Genomic DNA, 20,151 nt, shown 5'->3' with positions numbered 1-20,151 from the left:
TCAGATCGATCTCAATTTGTATTTGTAAACGATGAAGCCTCAATGACCACCAACGTTAATCACGGAGTTCCACAAGGTTCTGTGCTTGGACCAATTTTATTTACCTTATATATGCTTCCTTTGGGCAATATTATCAGGAAACACTGCATAAACTTTCATTGCTATGCAGACAATACTCAATTATATATATCGATCAAACCAGAGGAGACCAACCAGCTCGCTAAAATTCAAGAATGTCTTAAAGACATAAAAACATGGATGACCTGCAACTTCCTGATGTTAAACTCAGACAAAACTGAAGTTATTTTACTGGGCCCTGAACACCTCAGAGATCAATTATCTGGTGATGTGGTTTCTGTAGATGGCATTTCCCTCGCATCCAACACCACTGTAAAGAATCTAGGCGTTATCTTTGACCGAGACTTGTCCTTTAACTCCCACGTTAAGCAAATCTCAAGGATTGCATTTTTTCATCTACGTAACATTTCAAAAATCAGGCACATCTTGTCTCAAAAAGATGCAGAAAAGCTGGTTCACGCGTTTGTTACTTCCAGACTAGATTACTGCAACTCCTTATTATCAGGCTGCCCTAATAAGTCTCTTAAATCCCTCCAGTTGATCCAGAATGCTGCAGCTCGTGTACTTACAAAAACTAAGAAAAGAGATCACATTACTCCTGTATTAGCTGCGCTGCACTGGCTCCCTGTAAAATCAAGAATCACATTTAAAATTCTTCTCCTCACCTACAAAGCCTTGATTGGTGATGCACCATCATATCTTAAGGAGCTTGTAGTACCATATTGCCCCACTAGAGAGCTGCGCTCACTAAATGCGGGGCTACTTGTGGTTCCTAGAGTCCTAAAAAGTAGGATGGCAGCAAGAGCCTTCAGTTATCAAGCTCCTCTTTTATGGAACCAGCTTCCACTTTCAGTCCGGGAGGCAGACACAGTCACCTCATTCAAGAATAGACTTAAGACTTTCCTGTTTGATAGTGCTTATAGTTAGGGCTGAATCAGGTTTGCCCTGGTCGAGCCCCTTGATATGCTGCTATAGGCTTATAGGCTGCTGGGGGATGTTTTAGGATACACTGAGCACCTCTCTCCTCTTCTCTCTCTCCTTATGGATACATTTACATCTCTCCATTGCACCTTATTAACTCTGCTTCCTCCCCGGAGTCGTTGTGACTTCACGTCTCATAGGGTCCATTGGACCTGGAGGTGTCTGATGCCTGGTGAGCCGGCCTCCCACCTTGGCCCTGCTGATGCCCCGCCCCCTCCTCTCTACCTCCTTCTGTTTCATGGATTGGAGTTCCATTCATACATTGTCATATTCATGTAATGTGTTTATGTAACTTTGTAAATGCTGTTCATTCTGTACACATGACATCTATTGCTTCTGTCCATCCGGGGAGAGGGATCCTCCTCTGTTGCTCTCCTGAAGGTTTCTTCCCTTTTTTCCCTGTGAAAGGTTATTTTTGGGGAGTTTTTCCTGATTCGATGTGAGGTCCTGGGACAGGGATGTCGTATGTGTACAGATTGTAAAGCCCTCTGAGGCAAATTTGTAATTTGTGATATTGGGCTATACAAAATAAACTGAATTGAATTGAATTGAATATGCCTAATATAACAATATAATGAATACTATGATATACATTATAATGTATGTTTTATATTCAATCATCAATGCACACCTATTTCTAGCATCCACGGGCAGCTCACTACCATATTAAGATACTATAGCCTCCCACAAAGTCTCTTTTCCTTGACAGACTTACTGTATTGATGTTATGTCTATCACACTCTGTAAAAGAAATCAAGGAATACAGATATTGATAATAAAAGAACTACAATGGCAAGACTCATGGGACAGGTGCCAACAAACTTTGATACACTTTAATGATAAAACAAATCGATGTGGAATCAGGATCAGAAACTGTGTGTGTCTGTGTGTGTTTGTGTGAGTGTGTGTGTGTGTGCGCACCCTTTAAAATTAAACACTTTTTTTGGACCGCTACAAAGTCTGTTTGGCTAGCAGGGGGAGACGATAATCAGGTTCTGTGCACACACTGTACCCGGGCATCTGAATGGTTCATATGGAGCAAATCCAATCCCCAAAGGAGTGAAAGTGTTGTGCTGTTGGAGCTGCAAAGAACAACGAGAGCCGAAGGACTGGAACAGGCTTTTTACATTAGCGCCGTTTACCTGAAGCCGTGACCACGGAGGTCGAAGGAGGACAATCAGTTAAAAACTCTGATCAATATGTTTGTTGATCAAACACAGTCTGCATCTTCAAAAGTGTAGGCACATCTGCACCGCGGACTGAATACTAAGTCTAATTATACATAGAAACAACAATTTTCTAATCTGGTATTCGTGTGCTACTGTTTTACGAACAGGGTTCACAAAGAAAACAATTTAAACTAAAACATCTACCTGTGAATCAGAAAAACATTATCGTCACCTGCAGCCCGAGGTTTCATTTACTCGGAAATCCTGCTGCTGAAAATGAAGTGATTTCACATTTTCAAAAAAATTATTGTGATGACTGGAGGCAAATATGGCCCGCTGCTTCGTGGGTTAATGAGTTCACATTAATTTGTATATTTTGTGTTGATATCAAAGACTAACTAGCGACAGTATGTGTCTTTTACTCTCCTGCAGAAACATTTTGAGGGTTAGAGTCAGAATGACAACAAAGCAATGTGATGAAAACAATAGAGCCTTTCCATGGTGTTGGCATGAAAAAACAAAATAAGCGCTGAAAACAGCAAAAAGTACACATTGCGACACAAGGTCTCAGGGCCAGAACACACAATTATAGCCCCACATGTTGCTACATTAATTCACTGATTAATTAGAATTCATTAAGAATTAAACACACTAGAGTCAGGCAAAGCATACAAGCAAATAATTACTGAGAACCACTCCAACACAGGGACAAAGAAAAACTGACTTTGCATTGTGTCATTAACAGAGCTAGAATTCAGTCACTGAAATAAATTAAAGTTGACATCATCCCTTTTTGAATGGGAGCTTCATCATCTATGATTATAATAATTGTAAGATTAACCTCAGCAGCAGCGGCAACAACAACACTAGTGGTAATGATAATTACTTTTTCTTCATTTGGCTGAGGACTTCTTTATTTAAGATAGTTTTTTGGCCTTTTGGCCTTCACTTGGCAGATGACGGTGAAGGAATCAGTTATATGATCTGTGCTGTAACGTTTGGCTACTAAGATGCTCCAATATGGAGGCGGGGCTTGATTTGCTGTTAAAATATATTGTTTGTGTATGTGGTTTGGGTTAAAACTAACCAACCGTTGGACACAACTGAAGACAGGAAGTCTGGCATTTGACAGAACAATTACATTGATTGATGAGGACAAGATTAATCTGTCCTCATCAATACATTAACCACTTAAACCAGAAACACACTGGTGTCTTGTGTGTGTGCTCACTGTACATACTGCAGGAATCTCTACATACTGTACAGAAGCAATCAAGAGTGTAGTGTGATGTGGAGGAGCTCATGAATTACACAGGGTGTTTTTGAATGTGGGTTAATTATAGCAGTGAGTCACTTTGGTACGCAGGAGGACAACTTGTTCTTATTAAGAAGGTTTCTGTTCTGTTCTTAAAGCTGCACTTGTCAAGATTTTATTTATTTATATTTATTATTTTAAGCAGACTGCAAATGAGAAAACAGGATTTTTCACCCCAATTTGTATTTCTTGTCTAAATAAGTCTGAAACTTAAAATTCAGAGTAAATCAAAAGAAAGTGTGCGATAACTATCGAGTTATTGACCTGGAGTTATTTTCAGTCCCGCCAGTTAATTATTCTACAATGTAAAATCTCCACGTATAGTCGGCGTTAGAGAAGGAGCAACAGGAGCGTCATCCCCGTGGGCATCAGCAGCTGTAAATCCTCAAACGTCTCCATGATTTACAGTTGTGGGAAATGGCCCCAGTGGCTATTGTTACTCTGCAAATGTGTTTCCCACAAATCTCAGTATGGTGGCTGTTGAAAGAGAAGCTTTAGGCAAGGCATCAGTAAACTCCTCCACACCAAGAGAAGTCCCTGAATGCATCACACGCGACACACACACTTCCCCAAAAGTGCAGGAAATAAAAAGGGAAGCAGAACAAGTGAGAAACCATGGGAAGGTTGGCGAGACGTGAACATGCAACCAGGCCACATTATATAAATAGAAAATGCATTTCCTGCTGAAAATGCGTTGGAATGCTGAAAGCTGAAAAAGTGTTGAAGCCCAAAAGCATTGAACTGAACTGCTGAACATTCTTGTAGTTGAAATGTAAAACTGGAAAAGTTGGAAGCAAAACTGCATCATCTAAATAATCCAAGAGATGAATTACAATCGTGGAAAAGCTGGAGACTAAACAATTGTTATACTATGACTTTTCTTTTTGACTGTTTTCGACATGCAATACTATTACTTTTTTATACTTTTTTAGACATGCTAAACATCAGGAAAGCCACAGTAAAGTTTCTCTTGAGGACATTGAAGTTATAGCTGAAAACTGAATAATGCAGTTAGTTTAATGACAAAGAGGTCCTAACCAGTTCACTTCTGGCTGCATCTTCTAGCAGTATTTTAACTGATCCAACAACATGAAAACATTAACATATCTGTACCTATATTGTCGATGTCGACCTAGTAGATACTTTGTAGTAGTTGTAGGTTGCATACCTCTGTACCAAAGCCTATTTCAGATATTGGTATCAGTGTGCATGTTGGTAGTTACATCAACAACTAAACGCAGTGCAGACATGCCAAACTAGATTGGAGATAATTTAGAAACGGTGTCTCCACCACATAGTTCGTCCAGCAGAGTAGTATCATTTCAAGACGCGTGGTCTTTGTATGGTATCATCTGCCCCTCAGGGTTCCTATGCACTTGCTCTGTGGTGACACAATGCAATGCAACACAACAGAAAGCTTGGCTCCATTTATTCTCTCCATCATGCAACCTGAACCTAATTTTAACAAACGAGCTAACAGTGAACATGACACAACACATGTGTCTATCTCAATCTACTTTGATTTAAGTATTTCACAGTGTGGCATCCCTAGAGATAAAAAAAAAAAAGCATACATATACCTTTCAACTAAATGCAGTGCTGCTGTGTCAACGTGGCTCATCACACACCCTCAAACTTTTTTCCAGCTCTCGTAACATCTCTGCAATTGGGAGACAAAGAGAGGGGGAAGGCAGGAGATGGGAATGGGGCTGTGCTCAAAGCTTCGTTAGGCCCCGAGGCCTCAAACTCGCTGGCTCCTCTCTCCTAAAACAGCAGAAGCACTGCTCCTATCTCCTACGCATTAATTAATAATTGAACCGAACACTAAGCCTCTCCCTGTAATCTCTCTGACTGATTGGGGAGTTGAATTTCTGTTTGACCATGTTATTTACTATGGATGTTAACTATCAAGAAATGTGGAGATGACAGTTATTAGCATGCAAAATGGAGTTTCCCAACTCTGAAAACTCTGAGTAACACTGAATATAAAACTCAAGGTTTTCTAAACGGCAACATCCTTAAAACTCACACAAAAAACATTATGATTCTTATCCACATAGCGACAACGTTGAGCTGATAGCAGTTCAGTGTCGCTCTCAAGGACACACGGACTGATTGATATTGGTATTCACGTTCATAATAAAGGTTGGTCTCTCATGTTGCGCTGCATATTTGATCTGTTCTGAGTCCTTTGCTTGAAGCTAATCCAGGAAATTAAAAAGTCTACAATGTTTATTATGACAATACCGTTATTTTTCCCGGTTAAGACATCATGTCCTGGTGAGATTGTCTGTCTTTAAACCTTGAAACTGCTCTGTGTTGAGTCGCACAGAATCTCATTAGTCCATTCGTACTGACCTTCCTTGACATTGGTGAGCCCCTGACCTGAATCTCAAAGGATAAATCTGATGATAGTTATTTTATTCCCAACAAATCCAAAGAAAAGACCGAAAATGAACTGATCTCGCTTATGATTAGTTTGATATGGGTTATTTGTCTGATGCAGAACAACATTGTTGTCCAGAAACAGTTCAAACACACCAATAAGCCACACCTTTCCACTGGAAAGTGAATGTCACTACACTGCATATGGACACTTGTTAATATTAAACATACACGACCCTGCTGCTGTTAATACACACTAGCGAGTCCGCAGCTGAATAGGCCGAACAAATGCAATTTATTATATCTGCATACGTTTGAGTCCTGACTCTGAAGTCTGAAGTCTTTTCTGAAGTGGTTATCTGTGAAAAATCATTGCCCAACCTTGGACAAATGCTTTTTTTATTATTTATATCTTAATATGCTCATAGTGATGAAACCACAATCTGTCAGTGTTGTTTTTGCAGCTGGTAGCTCTGGCCTAAAGTGACCCAAACAATAAATGAATGCTTGTTTAACGTCTAACACAAATTACTCTTTACAACGATAGAGGAGCACACACCCTACCTGTTTCAACTCACTCTTACACACTTAAAATCCCTGGCATCTCCTACTCTAACGCAGCAGAACTTGGCCCATAAATAGCATTTAAATTGATATGATGATGTTTGCACTGGGGATACAATGGCGTCAGTCAGCCTCCTCTACTGGCAAACCTTTAGCTGGCCTCCCCACAGCTCAGCAGGGCAAGAATTGTCCTTGGCAGCACCCCCCATGTGACGATGTTTCTCTTACAGCGCAGGCAGTGCGCTATTTGTCTCGCCCCCTCTGTGTGTTTAATGGAAGCAGGATGGGTAACTGTGTGCTGTGTTTGAGTACGAGTGTGTAAACCGTGGGGTTTGAAGTGCTTTGAAAACTTTTCTGCTAAAGTGCCAGGGTCATCCTTTGATGGATGGCCTCACTTAGACGTATCTGAGGGTCAGGCTTGCTCTGATTTGAGCCAGAAACCTTTCATGCTTTGTGTGTGTGTGTGTGTGTGTGTGTGTGTGTGTGTGTGTTGTATTTATATGTGTGTAATCACGCATTGTTATGGACTGAGAGACGGTTCCGCAGGGGCCATAGAACACTAGACACCCCCCCCTCCCCGATTCACAGCAAGCTGAGCTGGAGGGGCAACAGAGGCTAGGGGGCAGCGCGGCCTACTTCAAACCGGTTTCCTGACACGGGGTTGAACGAAGAGGCCAATCAACTCTGAAAAGTCCACTTACAGGCTTGATTTCACCTTTCTATCTTTCCTCCTTAAAGTTGCCAAGCTTTTTATCCTCATGCCCTCCTGCAGCCGCCCTCCCTGACGTGATACCTAACCCATCATGTCAGAGAACTCATCTGTGCCCATTTTCAGTTCCAATTGCCTTACATTTGCTAATGTGACATTGCAGATGGTTGCATGATAAAAGGTGAAGCCGTGAGTGTTTCCTTGGACTTTTCACAGGATTTGCTTATGTTAACCTTATGTATTTATTATCGCAGAATTGTGATTATTGTGTTTGACTACATTCAGACTTCTTCAATCCTAAAGTGTTCCTCTGACTTCACTTGTGCTTTCATCTTAATATCAGTCCAATTACATTGTTGAGATGTTCCCCCTCATTAATAGTTGAGAGCAGTAAAGCTTTCTGACTCTTGCTCTCGCTCCAACTTGTCATCTCTGATGTGACAGAGCTGGCAAATTGTGATGTGCACGAACAATGTTATTTGAGTGCTGGCTTCTGGTGTGTAATTGAAACACTGGGACACTTTCACACCGCTTTCCCTCTCACACCTCTAGTGCCAGCTGAGCCACTGATGAGCAGTATAGTTGCCACAGACGTCTCTCATGCTGCTGGCAGGCGGCACGTAGACACATTCTCTGTTATTTGTCGCTGGTTTACTCCTACAAACCCGCAGCAAACACAAACCTCTCACCACCTAGTATGTGCCACAAGATACTTTATGCTTGTTTTACTGCAGGTGACATTGTGATTTAATACTGTTGCGGAAAGATTACTGTATAGTGTCCTGTAATTTGGATCTGGGAAATGCATGGTTCGGCTCAGATGTCACCCAATTCTGCACATACTTGTTTAATTAACCATTCAGGTTTTTGGCAGATCTTAAATATCTAAGTAACTCTTAAAATATTGGATCCCTAATTAAACCAGACATAAAATCTGAGAAAAGAATACTAACAGGTAAGTCATGTTGACTAAGACGTTAAAATAATGAAACTGTTATTGTAGTGCACTATAGAGGTGGTAGGGTTCGGGGGAGGGGTTTAGCAAATGATCAATTATAATAATTACATTTACACATTTTAATGGTTCATTAGTTATTGCTTACCATCGTCATCGCCACCCCATGTTTGGGTGCACATTCTGTCTTCTAAACGTTTGACGTCTGCGACCTAATTTTAAAAGCAGTATTTGGTTGGAGTGTTGGAAAACATTTGCTGAGCTAACTGTGTGTGTGTGTGTGTGTGTGTGTGTGTGTGTGTGTTGCAGGGTGCGGCTGGAGGCCTTCTCCGACAACAGCGGGAAGCTGCAGCTCTCCCTGCAGGAGATCATAGAATGGCTGACAGCCAAGGACGAAGAGTTGTCGGAGCAGCTGCCCATAGGAGGCGACGTGGGGTCCGTCCAGCACCAGAGGGAGTTCCACCAGGTAATGTGGATTATAATACCTTTTTAGTGCAAATATTACACGTCTAGTACAAACACTGCTGGGACGGAGTCTTTATTCTGCCCATGGGTAAATCAATTTCCACGTCATATAGACAAAAACACAGATGTACTCAATAAAATTGAGTCAGCGTTGTGTGTGGCAGAGGGGACAAGACTCATGCATCAGTACAGAGTGCCTTTTAAAACCCTGTATTTGCATCTATGTGGGAGCAGTGTGAAAAATATACTGAGGGTGTCCCTAGGGTCATGCGCTAAGATCTGTGCAATGTGATGGCTCTGTCATTGAGATGTCAGAGGCCGGGGGTTGGCAGCAGTGTTTGTGGTGAGTGGGTGAATGTGTTGTTGCTGGAGACAGTGAACATGGTAAAGCGAAGGGAGGAGCAGTGGGTTGTATGGTTTATCAGAGACGTTTGCAGATAACAGAATTTGTAGATATCACAAATATTGGTCAAAGCTGAATTTATTGTCCAGCCTGAATCACTAAGTTTTAGCTCGCTGTTACTGTTGATGGAGGTGGGGCTCTGAGCACTGCAGTGTGTGTTGGGAGTCCATTTCTGGAAAAGGAGTGGTTTGTTGAATGCTTGAATAAACATTACTTAATATAGACAATAAATAAATGCATTTAACTACCACTTGTAACCACTTATAGTATCGAGTCTGTCCAGGTCAAATTGATGATTATAAACTGATAATTATTACAACAAGTGTGTTCTTTTTCTTCATTGTTCATGCAGATTACCATCTAATGCATATTTGTATATTTATATCATGAATGTAAAGTGGGCCTAATGAAATGGACAACTTTGCTATTTACTGCATTTTATTGGTTGTTTCAAAATACAGCCCCTTGATGAGGGCGGCTTCAACTACAGGTGCTTTTTTTATTATTATTCATCACTAGCAGCCATGCCTGTCTGTCCTTGTTGGAGTAAGTAAAGAAAGCCTGAGGAACATCAAGCTTTGCTGCATTTTGTTGGCTCGGTTTTGGCACTTTGTCATGCGTAAGCTTCAAGGAGGCTTATTTTTCATTGAGAGAAAATTACTCTCTTTTTCCATTCATGATTTCATTGTGCGTGCAGCACCAGCCTCAGGCAGCCAGCAAGGAGTTTGCACTCAGTTGACTTGACTGAACTAGGCCGGCAACTTGATTAATCTGTAAATTATTTTCTTGCTCAATCCAACATCATTTGGTTTATAGAACATCAAAACAATATTGAAGAACGATAGAAGTCCAAAAGCCCAAAGACTCTCCATTTTTCTATAATGTAAGACAAGAAAAAAGTTGCAAATTCTCATGTTTGAGGGAGCTGCAATCATCAAATGTTTTGTATTTTTGCTAGAAATGTGATCATCATTATAATACTGATCTATAAATTGAGTAATAGGTGCAGCTCTAGATTGAACAGCAAGGCAGTAGATTAGACATCTACTGACATTAACTGCTCAAAGGTTGTGTGCGTCTTTCTTTTGTTATTTAGCTGACTCTGGTCTTGAGGATTCTTTGGAGCAGGATAAATGGCAACTCATAAACCACACAAACACACAATCTGCACAGTACAACCATGATTTATGTTGTTAAATATTGAAGTGTTGATCACCACTGAGCCACGTGAGGATGAGCTGCTTCAGTTTTCATCTCTTTTTGTGGCGATCAGTCAACGTGATATGTGTGCTGAATAAAGGCTACACATCAGCATTTCTGTTGTTATTATTATATTATATTATCTATTATTAGTTTTATTTCTCAATATCCAATAGTAAGCCAATAGGATTTGTAGCCATTTGAACATTTTATTTTTAATAATAATAAAGTTCAAGATTTGAGGGAACTTCAGTAAGAGTTGCTGACAGAGACGTGAGTCACCTCCTCCTCCTGTCAGATAATTCCTCTCCGGTTCAGTGATTTGAACTGGCTTGTAAATCGCTTCAAGGGCTCAGAGGCTGAGACCTTATTGATCACGACACAAATCAGTACTTGTTTATCTTCCCAATACATATTTACCTCTTCATATTGAGGGTAGGGAACTTCTACTTTCTCTAAAACCTTGGATCGTAATTTGACTTACTGAAATGTTTCAGGAACACAACATACAAAACGCTTCTTCCTGCAAGTCTACATGAACAGATGTGAGTTTTGTTGCACGTTATATAGCCGGTAAATATAATGTAAGATGTATTTCACCTCATCAGAGTAGTGACAACAATCTGCACGTATTTCACTCTTCCCTGAATAATACAACACTTTATTGATCCTTTGAGGATGGAGATTCAGAAAGTCCCCCAACAAGACATCAAGAGTTTTAAGTTTGATTAAAACAAATTAATTTCTTGTTATATATTGATGTTGTTGTCAATGTGATGTCACAGCTCAGTATGGTGTTGAGATACATTGTCTGTGTGTATGTGCAGGACCTTTAACTATATGGGGGTTCGTCTCATTATCTTTGTCTCCTCCAGACTCTGAGCCATCTTCAGCTGCAGTGGAATGAGGTGCTTTTGCCACGCGGGGATGCTCCTTTGTATTTGAAAGAATCTGCACACCCTCAAAAGTATATTCCATAATTTTGTAAATTAACAGGTGCAACAAAACTAACTATGATGTAATAAATATGTCTGTGAAGCACAGCTTAAATGGTTGGGCCATGTGAGTGAAGGGTCTTTGAGCCCTCGCTACAACAATTACACACACTGACCAGAAACCCTTTGGTCACTGGTAGCATTAAATACATAGTCATATCAGACTTCTTGTATTTAGCAAGCTGACAGAATAATTGGAGATAATCGTAATATTATGTCAGTATCTTTATTGTTTCATTGGGCAGATCAAAAGAAAAAAATGTCTTTCGTGTGTTAAAGACTCCCACTGGTGAGACAAAAACAAAAATCCCAGGATGTCTTTATAGCAGGAAAGTCTCTCCACTGAAATCCTTTTTTAATTGACATGTTATATAGCCCTCTGTGAGCTGAGGGAGACTCTCATAAAGTTGGTACAAACAGGAGTTGCCCAGCAGGCAGGCAGGCATGTGTGTGTGTGTGTTGGTGTGTATGTGTGTGTACCTGTCTTACTGTTAGAGAGAGGCCTGTTCAAAAATAGCTCCAGACAACGAGCAAAGTCTGATGCAGTAGCTGAATCTTAGCAGAGTAAAATCCTATTTCTCTTATTATTTGAATACATCCACATTGAGCTTTCACAATGTATAAATCAAGAAAACAATGAAGATTCAAATGAAGAAATTAAAAAGTACTTGAAGGTGTGTGTGTGAAGGGTAAACGTTATTCTATTCTTGGTCCTGTGTGACGGATAGTATTTGGAAAAATGCCACCTGGGATGTACGGGATGTTCTTTAATTTCCCGGTAAATCACCTTAGTTGTGGGTGATGTATCTCAGGAACTGGAACTGGCTCAGACATGAAGACACACACACTCACACACACACACACACTCACACACTCACACTCACACACGCACACACACACTCACACACGCACACACACACTAGTAGCCTACATTCACACACACTCGTAATTGGTTCTGTAAGTACAGCAGAGTGTCCCTTTCCACCCTCTTTCCAATGTTCTGTGCCGTCGGTTTGTGCAGTGTTTCTGAAAGGTGACTTGTATCGACAGCGAGAGGGTTTTGGTTTAATCCAACTCCAATTCCCATCTCGACGGGTGCACTGTGGAATCCCTAATTAACATCTACAATGGAGACACAACACCACTCTCACTTATTCACAATCCTGCAGTTCCTTACCCTTTGTTTCTCTTTTCCCTCCTCCTCCTACGTTTGTCATGCACACTTTCTGATTTTCATACTTTCAGACCCACAGTTCACGTTCTCTCTTTCCACAGCTTTCCCTCCAACATTGATAGAGCTGCTTAATGATGCACAAGCCTTGAAAAAAAAAGTCACTTATAGGGTTCACTGTTGAACATGCCTGCTCTCCTCTCCTCTCCTCTCCCTCTCTAAAATGTTCCATTTTCAGCACAGCGCGCTTTTATAATCTGAGATGCCTCGGACTCCCTCGTTTGGTCGCTCTAAAACTTTTCCGACAAAGCAAAGAGGGAAATTGGATCCCAGTTTTCTATAGAGAATTAAAGCATTTTAAGAAATGTGAATTATTGATCTTAAGTGGATTTATTCTGATGTAGTTTGGGGAAGATTTCTCGCTGTGCTGCATTTGTGTGCGTGTGTGTGAATGTGTGTGTGTGTGTGTGTGTGTGTGTGTGTGTGTGTGTGTGCACGCGTGTGCGCTCATTTGCATATATGTATTGGTATGGGAGCATGTTCATTGTGTGTCTATTTGGCGTGGTGATGAAGGGGAGTTTGGGCGCGAACATATGTCTTTGTGTGTGTGCGTGTGTGTGTGTGTGTGTGTGTGTTTGGGTGCGTTGATAAGTGAATGACTTCAGCAATGCGTCGGATTTTGTGCATCTGCAGCAGCTGCAGAATCTTCTCTGCCTCATGCGACAGGGATAATAAAGTAACAATTCCTCCTCCTCTGTTTAGTAAGAAGCACGGTGAGGGAGGAGTAAGAGGAATGCCATCAACATGTTTCGATGAAATGAAGTCAATGAAGTCATTTCCCCCCTGACTTTCTCTACCACCATGCATAATGTATCATAATCTGATCTGAAGGCTTCACCCTTAATGTTCCTTCAACCATAGATGAAGTCTCCAAGTGTGAAATTTAGCTGGAATTAAAGTTTTAACATGACAGCTGGCTCTGGGAATCCGTAGCTCAGCTCAACTTTGGGCAGCAAAGCAGCTAATGAGAACATGGAGAGAATAAAGAGAGCTGGAGAGGGTGAAAAGAGGGTAAAGGGAAAGGAAAAGAAAAGAAGTGAGGATGTGAGGAAGAAGAGGGAATTGGTTTGTGATTAGAGAGTTTTCTCCATGACTGTTGCAGTGGGAATCTTATCTCGCGCCACAGCTCCCCACCGTTACATACTTTTGTATGTTTGCTCGGTGCCAGCTGGTGTTTGCTGGTGTTTCATTGGGTGTTATCAGGCCTACCGGGCTCTGGTCCTGATGCTGAAGCGCTGTCACTGCTGCACGCACTACGCCGCTAATTCCAGCTAGGAATGTAGATTTTCAGCTGAAATTGTAAACTCTTCATAATGTAAAATGATTGAGCGCGCTGGCTTGACCTCAATACATGACTTTAATAAAGAGAGCGGGCGTTACTTCACACACCTGCAGAGTGTTTTATACAGAAGAGAGATTAGTGAAGAAGAAAGGTTTTCTGCAAGGCTCTGGGGGTCTGCTCAGTGGTGGAGTGAAGGCCTGTGTATATGCATATATATATATATATATATATATATATATATATATACATAGATAATTGCCGTGGAGGCTAGTTGACCAGTACTCCCAGTAGTCCAATTGTGCCCTGGGCTCTTAGTGCTAGCTGCCATGTAATCTCATGTGGTCCTGCCAGTTGATCTTTGCTGTGTGTGTATGTGTGTGTATTCAGTGATTCCTATTTAACCAATTTATTCAAACTCATTTTCTCTCATGTATGCCGTTTGGTGTTTCTTGTATGTGTGTTTGTGTGTTTGGTGTCATCTTAAATGGAGCCTCTGTAACTTCTAAATAAAGAAATAACGCATTACTCCTCCTACATAATAAAAGTACACTTTGTAAATAATTAAACACACCCTTGCTCAATTAGATACACTCAGACTTTTCTTCGCTAAAGCCTTACTTGTTCTGGTTTGACCCGTAGATTATAGAGACGGAGCACAACACGCCATACTCTGAAAGGGGAAAAGCTAACGTTCGCTATGTGTTAGCAAGTTACTGTAGTTAGCTGAGGCACTTGCAAACATAATACTGTATAGCTTTCTGATTTATCCACAATTCCACTATAACATAAGTTGCATACTCTCCAAATGTTTTAGCGTAATTGACAGAGCTGAACTGACCACATTTGACTGGCAAAACACACATCAGTAGGCTACCCAGTAACATTGTGGTGTTCTGCGTTCAAGCCATCCTCAGCCATGAACTCTCAAAGGCTGGAAATACCACCACCTTTTATGTACCAGCTACTTCTACTTCGGTGGTCACCAGTGATACATCAGTTGATCTAGCGCAATACAAACATCACTGTAGAATGTGAATAATGTAGGCCGGACATACACTCTACTGTGTGTCCCTGGACATGTTGTGAATCACTGAGATTAACAGATAAATGGAGTCACGGTCATTTATTCAGGTCATTGGCCATTGCCGTTTGTCTGGTAGCCTTTCAGGGCTCTAGAATGACACGCTGCCATGAAACTGTCACCTTTTTTCTTAAATCTTTTCCACATGTGATACATCTAGAATTGTACAGCCTCATTTACTTTTTTTTTTATTGTAAAGAAAGTATGTGAGTTCCCATGAGTCGGGACTGTGAATCATTTTACCATCAAAATACAAAAACTATTTGTCAATTTTCCATCATGTGTTTGAAGCGAAGTTTCAGTAGGCCCTCAACCTCTAATTGTTTTATTGACAATCAATATGTTGATTATTAATGCTTTAGTCTATAACATTTTAGAACTGACCCAACAACAGTCCAAACACATGGATATCCAAATTACAATAAACATTGCAAATCCTCACATTTAAAGCTGGAACCAGCCAATCATTGGCATTACTTTTGGTCTATATTAGTTTCATTTGAGGAGGAGACACACATTCAGCTCAGCATCCTGCTCCTCAGCAACAACCAGCACTTTAGGCTTATGTCTTTCATTCTCTTCCACTTAGAAACACTCTCCCCTCTCTGTTTGTCTTTCGGCAGGCATTCATGGAGGATGTCAAGTCTCGCGGGCCGTTCATCTACTCAGTCTTGGAATCTGCCCAGGTCTTTCTGGCTCAGCATCCCTTCCAGGAGCCAGAGGAGACCCTGACCGAAGAAAAAGGTCTGCTCCCCTCATACTCTGTGCCAACTGCTGCACCAGCCAAAATATCTTATTCACAACCTCCCCATGCTAAGCCCCGCGGACTTCATTTGGTAGGACCCATGCAGGTGAAATCTTCCATTAATAGTTATTAGCAGTGATCCGTCCTCTGGTGTCACACTGGGTTTAGGCAACGTGTCCGGGTCGGGACCAATTAGGTCCAGCTCTACTATACCATCTGCTCAGATCAATAATACAGCAAGCTCTGCTGTTTTTCCACCGACACTCCCTCTTACTTAAAGTTGTGCTCTCAACTGGATGCCCTCCTGGGAAATACTGTAGCAATCTACTTTACTGTGTTCTCCTTATGTGTCTGACTTGTTTCGCTCCCTACTACCTTCCTCCGTCTTTCCTTTCACAGAGTCGGTGTCTCCAGTCATTGCTCTTCTTGTTGTCAAATACCTCTAACCCCTGCTCTCCTCTCCATCCTGTTATTTCTCCCACTGCTTTAAAAAAAATTTTTTTTTTTACTTGCTTCCTTTGCACCTTAATGCTTTTACCTTTTTATACGTGGCCCCGCCTCACCTCTTCCACCCTCTGCAGAGGTGTCTCCACGCCGGCGAATCTTAAACGTGAGCCGCTCGGTGTGGAAGCAGGCAAACGTGGCCAGTGACCTGTGGGAGAAGTTGACTGCACGCTGTGTGGATCGCCATAGGTCAGACACTTCTTTTACCTTGGGTGTAGATTGAGTGCGGTTCCATCAGTGGTGAAAAGTACTTTATTTATGTGCAATTGTGAAGTACTTATAGTTGACTTTCACAGTGTGTTCCAGTTTATCTTCAGGGCAGAATATTGCACTGTAGTTACAAGTTACTTTACAGATTATGATTTTACATTAAATACAAATGCATAGATAAGCATTATTTAGAATTAGACCAGTGGTTCCCCACCATTTTGATTTGGAAACTCTTAGAAATAGCAGTGGCCCTTTGTCATATTTTAGATGTCTATGAGTTGTTAGCAGTTCCATAAAAGAGACAAGTCACCTCTAAAGTAACTGTTGTGTTATTAGTGGAGCAGAACTTTTGTTTTCTGTTTTTTCTTCTTTTCTCTCCAATTAATATCCTCCCATGACCTGTCAGATTTATCTTGTGACCCTTTGGAGGAGCCCGACCCCTAATCAAGACTAAAATATCAAACAGTATACAGTTGTTAAATCCCACTCCAGCATTTTGTGTCTTCTGAGACTTTAAATTATAACTTAAGGGACATTAGATCCTTTGACTGAGCCTCTGTGTGATCCAGACATGTTATTGTCTGTAACTGTTACTTGTTGTATGTCAGATACATTGTTTAATGTGCTATTGTTGTCTTGGCTGGGACACTCTTGAAAATGGGAGTTTTAAACTCAATTTGGCTTTTCCTTGTAAATAAATAAATGTAAAAAATAAACAATAAAAATACATAATAATAAATAAATATTTTTAATTAAAAACACATATTTACCACATAACAGCAACGTGCCTATAACTATTCGAGCTATGAGGTCGAATGCTATTTCTCCCTGTGACTGAATGCATGGTTATGCCGCAATACATTGCATGTAAAGCAATTACCATAACCTGATTACCAAATCTGTCAAAAATATTCCATTACAGAAACAATTAGGAAAATGCCTTTTATTAAGTTTCAGATCGAAGAAAGTTCTGAGCTCACTAGAATATTAAAACATGCTTTCAAAGAAAAAGCACTTGGATTATGAATTGACGGTATTACATAATTTGGGCACGGCTCTACTAAAATGTCTGCAAGTTTGAATAAATGTTGGGTCTGTGTGCATGCTCTATGGAGTTTGATTTATTTGCTTGCATCACCTCCACATCTTATGACTGCAGGGATTAACTGTAATGAACTATGTTTTTCAACGAAACCCCCAGACACATGGAGAGGACATTAGAGCGTCTACTACAGGTCCAGGCAGCGATGGAGGAGCTGGCAGTGGCCCTGGAGCAAGCAGAAGGGGTGAGAGACGCCTGGGAACCCGTCGGAGATCTCTTCATCGACTCCCTGCAGGATCACATAGACGCCACCAAGGTAGACACAGGAAACCACTCTGCGTTACATAGAAGCTCTCTCTCATCTCTGCACATACACGTGTACACACAGGCACATTATCATGACTCCCAGATACACGTTGCTTTAACCTGCGGAGCAACTTAATTGGCTCTTTTGAGATAATCGCCCCGGGCTAACTCTGAAAAAAGATATTGTGACACATTGTAAACAAACATCAAAACACTGCCATCACAAAAAAAAAACGCAGAGATATTTATACGAATGAATAACTGAGAGGTGTGTATCGGGCTGCGTTGCTCTAAAAGGTTTGTTTTTTGTTGCCTGTGTACACATCCCTGATAGAGTAGCTGTGATCTGACAGATGATGACAAGGACGTGGCACTTCAAACTGACACGGTGCGATGGCAATCCCCCAGTTGAATAGATGTTGTTAGACAAATGGCAGGTCATTGGTTCAGTCATTCTGGAGTGTCGAGGCGCCGCTGCTGCATGTAACTTTGTGGCGCTATTCATTAGAAGTGTGGACCCATCACAATAATTATGTCACTGTCACTGACAGCACATGTTCAGCTGTGTGCTTGGGGCAGGCTTGTCAATTGGCCTCATCTCACACAAACGGATACAAAAGCACACACATGGATGCATGCAAATGCAATTTAGGCTTATTTTCCATATTTTGGTCTATAGAATGTCAGAAGATAATAAATTACTAGTCACAGCCTCTCAAAATCCCAAGGTGACATTTCAAATATCTTGTTTTCCAATCAACAGTCCAAAACCTAAATATGTTTCTATCACGTGAAACTGAGAAAAGCAGTTACTGTTACTCACCATGGTAACAGTCATGCATTTTTTAATACTTCTGCTTGTCACGTTGTTGCCTCTTCCCTCCACATTGTCTCTGCTGGCCTCTAAACACATGCAGTAAACACATTAGCAGATATCAGGGATTGATGTCCACCCATTAAAATAATCAATTTTCTTGAATTTCATATCTACAGTCTGAATCTTTCACAGGGTTACACATTGTTCAATATGCAGTATGCATTTGGGTTTTTGGGTTGGAACATTATTTTAAAAAACATGTGGCTTCAGGCTGTCAATGAGTGTGCTGGAGTTCATGCCAAACAGCTCTCTGGTGTTGAATGCCCTTCAGTACCTTTCACTACAAAATCCTTTGTGTGTAATGCCATGAAAAAATCCGCCCTAAAAACTGTCTACATTCTTTGTTTTCCCTTATTGTTCACATGTAAAGTCTACCATGGACAGAGGCTGAAGCTATTCCAATACCATTATACATGTATTCCACTTGGATTATGTTGATATATTGCTGCAAAAATATTTTCTTAGACAGAACGGAGCTGACAGCAAAAACGAATACGATTTCAATTGATTTTTGTCCTTTATTTAATTTGGGGGAAGTTAGTTCGGACTGATGTTTGCTATGTTTGAATGTAAAATGTTTAATATGTCTGCTGTTTCCTCTTCCCCCTCTCTCTACCCCGTCTGCTTGTCTCTCTCTAACGCTCCTGCAGTTATTTAAAGAGGAGCTAACTCAAGTGAAGGAGGGCATGAAGCACATCAATGATCTGGCCCACCAGCTGGCTATCTCCGATGTCCATTTGTCGATGGAGAACGCCCGAGCCCTGGAGCATCTCAACAGCAGATGGAAAGTGCTTCAGGTAGATTTCACTGCTCAGTCTGCATTGTCTTTTTGACATTGTCAGCAGCAGCTTTTCCAGCAGTCAAATTCAAGGGAGACATTCGGGAGTGATTCCAGGCGTTATGGTGATCCTAATGCAAGTTAAGAGTCTTTGTGAGGCTCCAATAGTGCCCACACCCCAGGCCTCAAACTGCTTAATGTCTTGTTCAGCTTCTGAAGGAGAACGGTGGGATTTAGGGATGGATAACAAGCCATGTGTGAGATGAAAAAATCTCTTATTAGATAAATTGATCAGATAGATTAATGCCAGTTACTCTGGGAGATCTTGAAAACCACTGAACTATAAGTGAACTATTAACAATTGTCCAGTTAGGCAAGTAGCAGCAATCTGAAGATAGAGTATACATCCACGTCAAGTGGCTCCACGGTGGCCTGTGGGTTGATGCTCTGACCATAAACTGCAACACCCCAGGTTCAAGTCCGGAGGGAAACCTTTGTTCCCATCACTCATCCCTCTCATTTCCTGTCATCGCCTTACTGTCAGATATTGGATCAAAGCAGATATACCCCTCAAAAACATACGCATGCACGCTTTACCTGTAGCTCCCTCTGTTTTGCTCATCTTTTGATTCTTCTCAATTAATTTCAAGTGAATCACTTGATTGACTCTTTCTTATGTCATGTTACCCATAAGGGTGAACATAAATTGAGAAGAATAAAGAAATAATTAGTTGAAAATTAATAACATTTCTTATGACACCAATGTTTGCAAAATGGTCAGTTATTACATGTATCAAGTGTTACAATAAATAAAGTAATGCATATCGTAAAAGGGCTAAAACATGTTTACCCAAATGTGGTGTTAATTAAAGACAT

General features: G+C 41.0%; 1 protein-coding gene across 1 annotated transcript in view; it reads left to right on the top strand.

Annotated features, from left to right (window-relative positions):
• The window catches only part of drp2 (dystrophin related protein 2), a 91,662-nt gene that overhangs the window by 38,268 nt on the left and 33,243 nt on the right, over positions 1 to 20,151 (top strand). Inside the window, exons 4-8 of the mRNA XM_034544264.1 lie at positions 8,466 to 8,622; positions 15,437 to 15,557; positions 16,140 to 16,251; positions 17,474 to 17,630; positions 19,148 to 19,294. Of these exons, the coding sequence (XP_034400155.1) occupies positions 8,466 to 8,622; positions 15,437 to 15,557; positions 16,140 to 16,251; positions 17,474 to 17,630; positions 19,148 to 19,294 (694 nt within the window). The remainder of the gene's footprint in view (positions 1 to 8,465; positions 8,623 to 15,436; positions 15,558 to 16,139; positions 16,252 to 17,473; positions 17,631 to 19,147; positions 19,295 to 20,151) is intronic.

The sequence above is a fragment of the Cyclopterus lumpus genome, chromosome 10, assembly GCF_009769545.1.
Source record: "Cyclopterus lumpus isolate fCycLum1 chromosome 10, fCycLum1.pri, whole genome shotgun sequence".
Lineage (NCBI taxonomy): Eukaryota > Metazoa > Chordata > Actinopteri > Perciformes > Cyclopteridae > Cyclopterus > Cyclopterus lumpus.
This window is presented reverse-complemented; position numbering and strand designations above follow the sequence as displayed.